The 13,442-nt window shown below is 42.4% G+C and overlaps 1 protein-coding gene across 1 annotated transcript; it reads left to right on the top strand.

The window, feature by feature from the left end:
* The first annotated feature begins 942 nt into the window (after positions 1-942).
* Positions 943-9,564, top strand: LOC308663606 (ohanin-like protein). The gene is made up of 4 exons (XM_081320187.1): positions 943-972; positions 4,430-4,524; positions 5,891-5,986; positions 8,304-9,564. Exons 2-4 carry the CDS (start codon positions 4,452-4,454, stop codon positions 8,780-8,782), a joined length of 648 nt encoding a protein of 215 aa, XP_081176313.1. The 5' UTR covers positions 943-972; positions 4,430-4,451; the 3' UTR covers positions 8,783-9,564.
* The last annotated feature ends 3,878 nt before the right edge of the window (positions 9,565-13,442 follow it).

The following is a 13,442-nucleotide window of genomic DNA, read 5'->3' as shown; positions in this document are numbered from 1 at the left end:
TTTCCAGATGCGTCGGGACTTCCAGGTTTCAACCACTTGTTTTGCAGATGCAGCCCAATGTGAGCAGCAATCAGAGAAGTCTAGGATAAAGAAAACTCATTTGGGAATAAGTGGGGGGGGGGAATTAAAAGTAGCTAAAGAATGCAGAAACTATAACTAGAACACTTAAATCCCCACTTTGTTATCTTCCTCCCACCAACCTCAGTCATTGTGGACAATTGGTTTGGTTGAAGAAAAATGGGAGATATTATCCAACATATATTGAGAACACCAGATTGGAGAAGGAGATGGATGGATAGATGGATGGATGGATGGATGGATGGATGGATGGATGGATAGATAGATAGACAGACAGACAGACAGACAGATAGGTAGATATAAAGTATCTCAAATCTTAGTACTTTGTCTTCTAAAGGCATCCAGAGAGCCACCATAGAGAAATGTGGAATATGCAAAAATATTATTATTAGGTACTACCGGTAGACAAGCTGAATGAACTACCTTCTGTTATTCAAGATAAAAACAAGATTTATTTTTTTTAATTCCATTTATATCCCGCCCTTCTCTGAAGACTCAGGGTGGCTTACAAGCTTAGCAGTATTTTAGGGCATCTTAAAGACTAAAAAAAGTAGGTAGTAGTCTTTAAGGGCCACGGAACTCTTAATTATTTCCTGTGAGCTAAATTTGTGTTCAAGATTATGAAACCTGAGGTGGGGATGTGACATCTCCTGGAATTGCAACATCTAACACCTCTGATCAGTTAGCCAGCATCTGGTCCCCACTTCCCTCTGTACAGTATGCCCAACTGAAAAATGCTGCAGGACAGGCTATATGGTTCAGTTTGCACTTTTGAAAAAAGGAGAAACAGGAAACCATATCCTTGAGAGAAAGTATTTAAGAGACTTCAGTTAAGGGGCTGGCATCATTTGATCCAGAGAAGTCACAGTCCCCAGGCTCACAACTGAAAAGAAGGTAAGATTTTACAATGCAGCTTTTTTTCCAGAAATGCTGATCACTTACCCTTGCTTGTGAATCCCATAATATCTTGGATTGGAGATAGAATGTGGAAAGGATCTTTTATTTTCCAAGGGCTCAAAAAGCTTTATGCTTTATGTTGACACGCAAAGCACTGCATTTTATCACAATTCAAATTTCTGAAGCAAGCGGGGAGCAATTCTACCTTTTGCCCATATTGAAGAAAAAGGCTAGAGCATTATTCATTTGCCCATCAACTCGACTACTTGTTTGTGAAGCGACCCTTGGAGAGACCATCACTGACCAATTCCTTCAGCATCAGCTGTTGGGACAAAAAGTATTTAGTCAGCCACCAATTGTGCAAGTTCTCCCACTTAAAAAGATGAGAGAGGCCTGTAATTTTCATCATAGGTATACCTCAACTATGAGAGACAAAATGGGGGGAAAGAATCCAGGAAATCACATTGTAGGATTTCTAATGAATTAATTCGTACATTCCTTGGTAAAATACTGTAAGTATTTGGTCACCTACAAACAAGCAAGATTTCTGGCTCTCACAGACCTGTAACTACTTCTTTAAGAGGCTCCTCTGTCCTCCACTGGTTACCTGTATGAATGGCACCTGGTTGAACTTGTTATCAGTATAAAAGACACCAGTCCACAACCTCAAACAGTCACACTCCAAACTCCACTATGGCCAAGACCAAAGAGCTGTCGAAGGACACCAGAAACAAAATTGTAGACCTGCACCATGCTGGGAAGACTGAATTTGCAATAGGCAAGCAGCTTGGTGTGAAGAAATCAACTGTGGGAGCAATTATTAGAAAATGGAAGACATACAAGACCATTGATAATCTCCCTCGTTCTGGGGCTCCACGCAAGATCTCACCCCGTGGGGTCAAAATGACAACAAGAACGGTGAGCAAAAATCCCAGAACCACACAGGGGGACCTAGTGAATGACCTGCAGAGAGCTGGGACCAAAGTAACAAAGGCTACCATCAGTAACACACTATGCTGCCAGGGACTCACATCCTGCAGTGCCAGACGTGTCCCCTTGCTTAAGCCAGTACATGTCCGGGCCCGTCTGAAGTTTGCTAGAGAGCATTTGGATGATCCAGAACAGGATTGGGAGAATGTCATATGGTCAGATGAAACCAAAGTAGAACTTTTTGGTAAAAACTCAACTCGTCGTGTTTGGAGGAGAAAGAATGCTGAGTTGCATCCAAAGAACACCATACCTACTGTGAAGCATGGGGGTGGAAACATCATGCTTTGGGGCTGTTTTTCTGCAAAGGGACCAGGACGACTTGTGAGAGGCCTCACAAGACCAATGGCTCGTTGAGGCGCTTCCAAGCAAAAGGCAGCATGCAGGGATACAATCAGGTGAAGCTTTATTTAGATATAAAGCAGAGAGAAAGAGTTCCCTGGCATGGAGGCACCCATGCCTGGATTGAGCCCATGGATCAGTCCCAAAGGGAGCTAGAACAAGAGCTGAAGAGCAGCCCCTGTGCAGAGGTTTTTATGGGGGTCCCCGGCCCCCCCTTACCAATGAGAGTGAGGGGGCCGGAGGGCCATTAACTCTCTCCAATGGGGCTGCAGGGGCCGGAGACCCCTGACCCACTAGTGGGAGCAAAGGTGCCTCTTTGCTCCCATCTGGTGACCTTTTAAGGAACTGCCATGGCTGGCACAAAAACATCTAACACGACTGATCCGTGTAAAGGAAAGAATGAATGGGGCCATGTATTGTGAGATTTTGAGTGAAAACCTCCTTCCATCAGCAAGGGCACTGAAGATAAAACGTGGCTGGGTCTTTCAGCATGACAATGATCCCAAACACACTGCCCGGGCAACGAAGGAGTGGCTTCGTAAGAAGCATTTCAAGGTCCTGGAGTTGCCTAGCCAGTCTCCAGATCTCAACCCCATAGAAAACCTTTGGAGGGAGTTGAAAGTCCAGGTTGCCCAGCGACAGCCCCAAAACATCACTGCTCTAGAGGAGATCTGCATGGAGGAATGGGCCAAAACACCAGCAACAGTGTGTGCAAACCTTGTGCAGACTTACAGAAAACGTTTGACCTCTGTCATTGCCAACAAAGGGTATATAACAAAGTATTGAGATGAACTTTTGTTATTGACCAAATATTTATTTTCCACCATAATTTGCAAATAAATTCATTAGAAATCCTACAATGTGATTTCCTGGATTCTTTCCCCCCCATTTTGTCTCTCATAGTTGAGGTATACCTATGATGAAAATTACAGGCCTCTCTCATCTTTTTAAGTGGGAGAACTTGCACAATTGGTGGCTGACTAAATACTTTTTTGTCCCACTGTACATGCCAGGTCGTTTTCAGGCATGATCCTGCATAATAGTTTTATCTTATCTCCCGAAGGAAAAATTATTCAAGAGAAAATCCGAATAAAGGTAGACCTCAACTTACAACGATTCATTTAACAATGGTTTGAAGTTATGCCAGAACTAAAAAAAGTGACCTGACCCATCCTTGAAGTTATGACTGCCACACCATCCCTGTGGTCATGTAATTGAAATTTGGGCATTTGGCAACCAGCTTGCATTTAAGAGCTTGCAGTGTCCTGCAGTCACATGACTGTGATTTGCAATCTTCTCAGCCAGCTGCTGACAAGCAAAGTCAATTGGGGAAGCCAAATTTGCCTAATGACTGTGTGATTCATTTAATGGCCATATAATTTGCTTAAAAACCGAGGAGATTTACAGTACTTAATGACCACAGTAAAACTGATCATAAAATTGGGTCCAGTCACATGATGATTTGCTTAGCAACTGCATTGCTTAGTGACTGAAATTCCGATCCCAGTTGTGGTTGTAAGTTGAGAACTATTTGTAGAAGCAGTAGTCATCAACAAGTTGGGATAGTGGAATTGGGAACGTGAAGCTGTTGTGTGGAATTGTGCAACACTTTGCATGACCTGCTATGAAAACCTGTGCTGCAATCCTTCCTGAAACGTTTCTTAAGTGTTCAACCAACTCATTGCAAAACAGAAGGACAGTTTTGGATTTCAATCCTTTTGTAATTCACAAAAGTCTTCAAAATTTTGTTTATTGGTCATCTGCCAAATCTGAGAATGAACTGTGTCAAAATGAACTGCTCCAACACTGGAAGTCTTTAAGAAGAGACTGGACAGCCATTTGTTTCCTGCCTGAGCAGGGGGTTGGACTAGATGACCTCCAAGGTCCTTTCCAACATTATATTATTATTATTATTATTATTATTATTATTATTATTATTATTATTATTATTATTATTATTATTATTATTATTATTATTATTATTATTATTATTATTATTATTATCTCACAGCAAAACTTTAGAATAAAAAATGATGACGTTGTATGGCATGCTCTGGATTCACTTGAACTAGTCCTAAATCCGTGTTATCATTTACAGTACTTATTTTTTCTCTTCCTTTTGTAGGAAACTAGAGTTTATAACAGTCATGTCTCCTTCTGATGGATTCCAATTTAGTCTGAACTTCCTCCAAAGAAAGAAAGTCCTGTGGAAGCTCACAGGTAAAGAAAAAAAATACCCTGGTTGTGGTTTGCTTTTGCTGTATCAACACTTTCAGCTCACTTTTGTGCAAAAATAAACTCCAGGGTGCCCCTTTGATCATATGATGCACACTTTTCCCCTGTCTGGTGGGATAAAAATATAAAGATAATGCTTTTATATGTAGCAAAACATTTTTTTCTGCTTTGGTCATCACTGAGTCATATACTTTTTGTCATATTTTGTTCATGTATTAGTGAAGGCTTAATCCCTGTAGAACAGGGACGCTGTGGCTCAGTGGGTTAGGACGCTGAGCTTGTCGATCAGAAGGTCGGCAGTTTGGCAGGTCGAATCCCGAGTGCCGCGTAACAGAGTGAGCACCTGTTACTCGTCCCAGCTTCTGCCAACCTAGCAGTTCGAAAGCACGTAAAAATGCAAGTAGAAAAATAGGGACCACTACGCTGGGAAGGTAACAGCATTCCGTGCACCTTTGGCGTCTAGTCATGCCGGCCACATGACCACAGAAGACGTCCTCGGACAAGCGCTGGCTCTTCGGCTTTGAAACGGAGATGACCACCGGCCCCTAGAGTCGGAAACGACTAGCACGCATGTGCGGGGGAACCTTTACCTTTTAATCCCTGTAGATTGCTGGAAGAGATGGATTTATCTTAGAAAGGAAAAGGAAATACATCCCTCTGTGTATTTATCAGCCAGTCAGTCTTCTCCAAATATCTTTTCCAAACAAACCAAACAGAATAATGTATTTGGCTAACCAGGGAACAAAAGTCAGAACATTTCCAATACATGCAAGATATTACAGGTAATCCTGCCCATAATTGAGCTCACAATTTCAATTGTAAGACCTGATGGTCATGAAGTGGATCGTCACATGACTATACTCAATTTTGCAACCTTTTTTGCAGCAATCATAAGGTATATGTGGTGGTTTTAATAAGAACTTCATGGTTGCCCAACCAAATGCCATGGTTGTTAAGCAAACCCATTGTTTGTTAAGGGGAGCTTTTTGCTGGAACCTGGAAGTACATGCTGGTTTTTGTTAAAAATGCCATAAATTGTGGTCACGTGACCACGGGACATGGCAAAAGTTCATAAATTCAGACTGGTTGTCCAGCACTCAAAATGCACTCATATGACCACAGGCAGGGTTGTGGATCTGAGCGGGGATATGGATCTTAATGCTGAAACTTCAAATCCATCTCGTAAGTAGCTTTTTCAGAACCCATGGTAAGTTGAGGACTATCTGCACACTGCATGTGACAACAAGTGCTAAATTACACCCAGTTTTTTCTGTAAACCAAACTTAATCATCTGTAAGACAATATAAAAATGCCTTACATATTCTTGCCTTTGTGCTCTGTCCACATTTAGGACTCTGTTACATACTCCTGTTCACACTATGCTTTTTTGCTAACCAAGAAAATGGTGGAAAAGCTCTAGCTTCACCCCCTGGGAATTGGCACAAAGGTAAGAGATAGGTTAAAAAAGATTGGTGGGCGGCGGCGAGGGTGGGGAGGGTAAGTATTGCTGGACTTTAAAGCATCTTAGTTGAGAAGAAAGGTAGATGTCCTTCTCCAAGATCAGTTGGGTCAGGTGAACAATAATGCCAGACAATCTCATTGCAATTAAGTTGGATCGCTAGATATTCCCTGGCCTCCTTTGTATGATCCAACAAGGGCACTTCTAACATCAGAGTCACTTGTTGAGATGGGCGGCTATAGAAATCAAATAAATAAGTCTGTCTGTCTGTCTGTCTGTCTGTCTATCTATCTATCTATCTATCTATCTATCTATCTATCTATCTATCTATCATCTATCTATCTATCTATCATCTATCTATCTATCTATCTATCTATCGTGGAGGGAAGAGAGAACAAAGTCATGTAAAATTTAATTAACAAACATTGGCTTTCCCTGCTTGCACCTAACTATAGTCCAAACCTGTCCCAGAAACATTTTTTTGTACTGTATTCCCATGATTTTACTTTCATCCCCAGTAATCTATAAAAGAGGCAACTTTAAGCCCGCTTGAGCTGTGAGGGCATTTTCTTTTATTCTGACACCATAAGTTGCCTAGAGCATGGGTCCCCAACCCCCACTCCGTGGACTAGTATTAGGCCGCAGCATGCTAGCAACCAGTCCGCACAAACAAGCAAAACCCCATCTGCAAGATGCAAGCAGCAGGGGAAACCACGCCCCCTCTGGTCCACGGAAAAACCTCTCTCCATGGAATTGGTCCCTGGTGCCCAAAAGGTTGGGGGCCTCTGGCCTAGAGTCACCTTGGTGAGATGGGTGGTATTAGAAGTCTAATAATAAATAAACAGACTCAAATAGGGCCTTGAGATGCATAAGATCTGCTAGGCTTTGACATCTTAGAGCAGCGTTTCTCAACCTCTGATAGTTGGACTGCAGAATAGTTTCTTAAGTGGGCTAGCAGATACAGGAAACAGTGCAACAGTGACTCCAGAACTATAGGCAGCCCAAATGTGCTTTTTGAGCGGTCAGAATCTTTTTTGACAATGGTTCTTGAAAACCAGCTGCCTGTAATCAATGACTTGTAAAAAACAAGGCTAGTGGTAAAAATGAACCATATTGGAGAACTGAAGATCACAGCACTTGTTGTGTCATAGCAATAGCAATAACAATATTATATACCGCTTCACAGTGCTTTACAGCCCTCTCTAAGCGGTTCCAGAGTCAGCATATTGCCTCCCCCAACAATCTGGGTCCTCATTTTACTGACTTCAGAAGGACGGAAGGCTGAGTCAACCTTGAGCCGGTGAGACCAAAGTCTCCCTCCCACAAGCAGAAACCAGCTCTGTAGAAATGCAGATTAATAATCCATTCAGGAAAGTTGAAGCTAGAAGATTAAGAAGACAAAGACACCTAAAATCTTGGTGGAGCAGTGGGCTAATGCCTCCTTAAGTAACACCAGCTGCCTGCAATTAGTGCAGGTTCGCATCCCACCAGGCTCAAGGTTGACTCAGCCTTCCATCCTTCCGAGGTAGGTAAAATGAGGACCCATGTTGTTGGGGGCAATTAAGCTGACTTTGTAATAATGCCGCTTGGGGGTGTGTGAAAGCCCTAATAAGCAGGCATATACATAGAATGAAGGCTACTGCTAAACTTGTAAGCCGCCCTGAGTCTTCAGAGAAGGGCGGGATATAAATGGAATTTTAAAAAAAAATCTACATACCCCACCCAAACTCTAAGACAGGATGTAATAGGATTAAACCACAGATGCCAAAGGAGCACACTCAGACTCAGGTCAAAGTACATGACACAGGAAATACTAAGCCTCAAACAGGAACAGGAAACAACCTCAAGAGCCCCAGAGGGTATAAAAACTCACTCCCTACATGTGCTCTTTCTTCCAGAGCCATCTTCCTGTCTGGTTCTCCTTTTCAATAAACTGCAACCTTCTTTCTAAAGCAGTCGCCATGTTGTTTATTCCTGGCTTGGACTGAACCATGATGAAGACTTTTCCTTCAACACCACAGTGCCCCTCTTACCTATCACTTAACTTTTGACTTGTTTTAGGGGAGCAGAGTTTTTCAATATCATTGGAAAAACGGTCAACCTTTATTGCACTATATCTCTATATAAAGCACTATTTAAAAAATCTTGGGTTTATATGAAGAATGCAGACATGGAAGATGAAGCGGGGTTCTTTGTGGCCTTTCTTAGCTCTCCAACTTGAGGGTGGGTGAATAATAACGTTTTCAGTGATGTTGCCCACTCAGAATTTGGTTTGCCTTCTGACGTTCCATCTTTCTCCTTGCAGCTGATGTGACGTTTGACTCAAACACAGCATTCAAATCACTGGTTGTGTCACCAAACAAGAAGACTGTGAAAAATGTAGGTGTCCCCCAAGATGTGCCAGACAATCCAGAGAGATTCAGCAGCAGCCCCTGTGTGCTGGGGTCTCCTGGGTTCCGATCAGGGAAACATTTCTTCGAAGTGAAGTATGGCATACAAAGGGAATGGGCTGTTGGGTTAGCCGGGAAGTCTGTGAAGAGAAAAAGATTTCTCAGGCTTCTCCCTGAAGAACGGATTTGGCAAAGGGGTCTCTGGTGGCTTCGGCACCTGGAAACTGATCCTGTCCGAATCTTTGGAAACGCAACTGTGTTTCTGGATTACGATGAGGGAAATGTGATATTTAGACTCAATGGTAACCTCACTACCCTCACGGCCAATTTCAGTGGGGAGGAAGTTTTACCCTTTTTCTTTTTAGGGGGCAATGTTTCACTCTCACTTCTTTAAGAAGTTACAGTTCTTGATTAAAACAAGGACTTCTCTCTACGCAACCTTTGCAATGCCTGTTCAAGCGTTTAATAATCTCTGGCTTTGGGAAGATAATCATGTACAGGTAGAGCTGAACATACAACCGTTGGTTTAGTGACCGCTGAAGTTACTATGGAACTGGGGAAAAAAAACTTATGGCCACTTTTCACACGTATGACTATTGCAGCGTGCTCAAGGTCATGTGATCAAAAAACAGTCACTTGACAGCGGCCTCATATTTATGACGGTTGCAGTGCCCAGGGTCACGTGATCAGCTTTTGTGACTTTCTGAGAAATAAAATCAGTGGGGAAGCCAGATTCACTTAACAGCCTGTGTTACTAACTTAACAACTGCAGTGATTCACTTAACAGCCGTGTCTGGAAAGATCGTTAAATCAGACAAAACTCACTTAACAGCTGACTTGCTTAATAACAGAAAATTGGGGTTCAGTTGTGGTTGTAAGTCCAGGACTACCTGTATCATATGTGAATGTCCCTCCCCGTCCCCAAACTGCCAACAGCATTTAAATTCCAGACTTGTGTTTGTCGCCATACGCTTTGCACTTCTTTATATATAAACAACGTAAATATTGCAGCCTTTTCCCCTTCCAGGCATAAAGATTCCTTGAAGGGAATTATGTGAGGTCATATTAAAGATTGTCCCAGTAATATACCAAATCTGTTTGATCATTTTAACAAAAGGAATTGTATATGTACAGTACAGTACTCCTAATAAAGTCTCAATTTTATTACTTTCATCATTTAAATATGATTTGCTTCCAATTTATGGTTACCCTCCAAAAAAAAGTAAGCTTCTAGCTAGACCAGGGGTGGGCAACCTTGGCTCTTTTATGACTCGTGGATTTCAACTCCCAGAATTCCTCAGCCAGCCATGCTGGCTCAGGAATTCTGGGAGTTGAAGTCCACGAGTCATAAAAGAGCCAAGGTTGCCTACCCCTGAGACAGACTCTTACTAGTTTTGTATGTTTCTTGACCCAAGTCATCACCCAGGGCAATCAAAACATTTCATTACCCTAGTAAGTCTGGAAATGAGCCTAAATAATACGCAGAGTAGCTTTGATTCACCTTAAAGAAGCCCAGTATTCTCCACAACCAAAGTGATTCTCCTTGATGACTCAGACAGAACCTAATTTACCCTGATAAGGTAGTTTATGTCACTTTGCAGCCTCAGCCATGTTATAAAATTACTCTGGGTAATTTCTAGATTAGTTTGCACTAAGCACTAATCAGTCCACCCTTATATCCAGATTAAAGCAAACACACTGCTGAAATTCAGGTAGCAAAAATATAGCTTGATGTTTGTCATCTTTGTGTTTGGAACAGTACAACTCTTATTGTCTAAGCAAGGGAAGCCTAATTGGGTTGAAGTTTTCTTGGCAAGATTTCAGAAATGGTCTTACATTGCCTCCTTCCTAAGGATAAGAAAGAGGAACTGGTCCAAGGTCACCCAGCTGGCTTTGTGCCTAAGGCCAGACTAGGATTCACAGTCTCAGAGTTTCTGAAATGTTGCCAGAATGGGCAAAACTGAACAACTGAACAAAATGTTGAACACGATTGAATGAAATTTTGAAAAAATGAAGCTAACAAATGAATCAGTTGATAAAATCTTAATATATCAGTCATATAATATATCAGTGAGTGTGTGAGTGTGTGTGTGTGTGTATGAGGAAGAAAAAAATGCATTTGAAGGATGGTGAAGATGAAGACAGAACTGATGAGATCTTCAGGAAGAGAGTTGAGAAGTTCTTTTTTTAAAGGACAAGGAATGAATCCACATATCAACATGGAAGAAGCGAGGATGGTTTGCAAGAATAGAAAGATATGAAGAAGTATCATGAACTGTGTTGGCATAAACTGGTTTCAGAGAGCCAGTTTGGTCTAGTGCAGGGGTCTTCAAACTTGGCCCTTTTATGACTTGTGGACTTCAACTCCCAGAATTCCTCAGCCAGCCACACTGGCTGAGGAATTCTGGGAGTTGAAGTCCACAAGTCATAAAAGGGCCAAGTTTGAAGACTCCTGGTCTAGTGGTTAAGGCACCAGACAAGAAACTTAGGCATGAACCCAGCTTGGTGATCTTGGGCCAGTCCTCTCTTAGCCCTTAGAAACAGGAAGCTAAGGAAAACAGGATAAGCCATTTCCAGAAATCTTGCCAAAAAAACTCCAGGGAGTGGACCAAGCGCACACCAGCAGTCAAGAATGACTTGAAGGGACAAACCAAAAACTAGTTTTAGCTATGTTTTCTTTTCTTGCCTTAGACCTTTCGTTTCTTTGTCTTACTATTGATCCTCTTCTGTGCTTTGGGTAACATTGCTTCTACTGAAAGTGTGTAGCCTAATGGGCCAAATCTATACCTATGGTGCAACCCTCCCTCCCATGATTAACAGGAAAACTTCATGCTCTTCATTCATTCACATGATCAACTAAAAGCCATCACTTAAAAAGAAAAGCTTTCTCCTGTTATACAGAGGCATATAGAGAAGAGTGTCCATGTCTAAACTACTTACAGTATGTGGGGGTGGGTGGGGAATGTTTATGAAAGGTGAGTTCTCAAGGATAGAAGCAAGCATTGTGATTGGTTGCTAGGAACAGAAGCCAGATGGAGTACTTCCATTGTGTCAGATTTTGCTATACATATAGCTAAGACACCAAGTGCAAGATTCTGTCTCAGCAGAGGCTTGGCACAGAGTAACGGCAGGCTGACAGGCACAAGTCCCATGAGAAAGATGATGACCCAGGAGGACATGATGCCCATAGGAATGCAGGCACCAGTTCCTAGAAGAAAGGAGACCGGTCAAAGGAAAAAAGAAGCTGCTAATTTCACCACAAAGACCCTGATGGTAGCAAGCTCAGTGCAAAATAAAAAAAGCTGGATTCCTTGGAAATCCATTGATTCCCTGCCCAGCATCTCAGGGCTTATTATTGAAGCAATTGCATCCTGTAAGTCACACAATGGCCTCACTTTTGCAGAGCTGAAGGAAGTGCTCGGCACAAAGGGGTACGATGTGAGGAGGCACTATCCTAGAATCAAGAGAAAGCTCCAGTCCTTGGTGTCCAAAGGTGCCCTGGTGCGTATGACATGTGGCAATGGCTCAAGTTTTTTTGTAGTCAGAAAGTACCAGGAAAAGATTGCCAAAATATCCAGAAACTTGGAGAAAGCTGCAAGGATAAAGAAGGCAGGGGTGTCTGCTTCCGAAAAGACAAAGGGAAAAACTGAAGAAGCAAAGAGTTTGAGCTGGAAGGCTGGAAGAATTAGAAGAAAGCCCAAGAGATCCCATCAGAAATTAAAGGCAGGACAAAAGCCGTCAAGGCGATCCATCAGCCCAAGTAAATCTGTGGAAAGAACACCAAATCTCTGTCAACGAGCCCTTTCTGCTGCTAAAAAATCAAGTTCTGCTGGTAGCAAAAGTAATTCTAATTCTCGAGAATCACACCACTCCAATCAGGGATCTGCTTCTGTTTTAAGGAGATCCAGCAGAAACTGCAAGAATACAGCTGCATCTTTTTTTAAGACACCCCAAAGTTCTCTTGACGAAAGAGCTCCTAAAAGATGCAGGCCTTCCAAGAGAGGGCTTCCTCCTCCAGTAAAAGTGCAAGTCAGCCCATACTACAAGGACAACCTCCTTGCAAAGCAAAACACCCACTGTAGAAAGGTGAAGATCTACTCTGCTAAACGACGAAGCCGTCGCCGGATCAGAGCTGCATTTCACCCACCAAGGAGGATCTCATCCAATTCAGAAAAAGTCCTGAGAAGATAACAGAACTAAACCTTGAGGATGGAGGCCTTAAAAGTAGATGTCTTCCTTGTATCTATTAGAACCACAAAACATTCAATAAAGGTAACTAAGGCCTCAGGTTCCATTCATAATGGATGACTTCATAGCCATAGCCAGTGCTTTTTTTGTAAAAGAAAAAGGTGCCGGAACTCACACATGTCATACAACCCGCCATGCCTACCCTACAAGGTTCCATCCAAAAAAGGTGCCGGAACTCCGTTCTGAGCGTTCTATGAGGACAAAAGCCCTGGCCATAGCAATAGCACTTCATTTTATATACCGCTTCAAGGTGCTTTACAGCCCTCTCTAAGCAGAGCCAGCATATTGCCCCCAACAATCTAGGTCCTCATTTTACTGACCTCAGAAGGACGGAAGGCTGAGTCAACCTTGAGCCGGTGAGACTCAAACTGCTGGAAGGTGGCAATCAATAGAATTAGCCTGCAATACTGCATTCCAACCACTGCATCACCACAGCTCTTATTTCAGAAGTACAAGCTAGGGTCTGTATAATTTGGGAGACATACAAAGTGGCCTACAAAAGTGTTTTAAAATCTGTATTTCATTTAGCCTAGTCTAGCTACTTGAATTCTTCTGTTCCACTTGGAATGTTTTGCTCTGCCATAGAGATGTGAATTCTCTCTGTAAATTACAATATTCCTGGCAGCCTTAAACCAAACCCACAGTTCTTGCACATCATCATCATCATCCACAAATACAATGATGTTGAATTCACAGGCTCTTCAGTCATAGTGGCAAAATTCTGAGAATGCCAGCCAACCAGTCCTCACTCACTGTCTTTCAGCTTTGTTCCTGAATTTATAACCCTCCATTCCAGAATTTCCACT

The sequence above is a fragment of the Vipera berus genome (assembly GCF_964194415.1).
Source record: "Vipera berus genome assembly, chromosome: 2".
Taxonomy (NCBI): Eukaryota; Metazoa; Chordata; class Lepidosauria; order Squamata; family Viperidae; genus Vipera; species Vipera berus.
The sequence above is the reverse complement of the archived record's forward strand: the minus strand, read 5'-3'. Positions and strand labels throughout refer to the sequence as shown.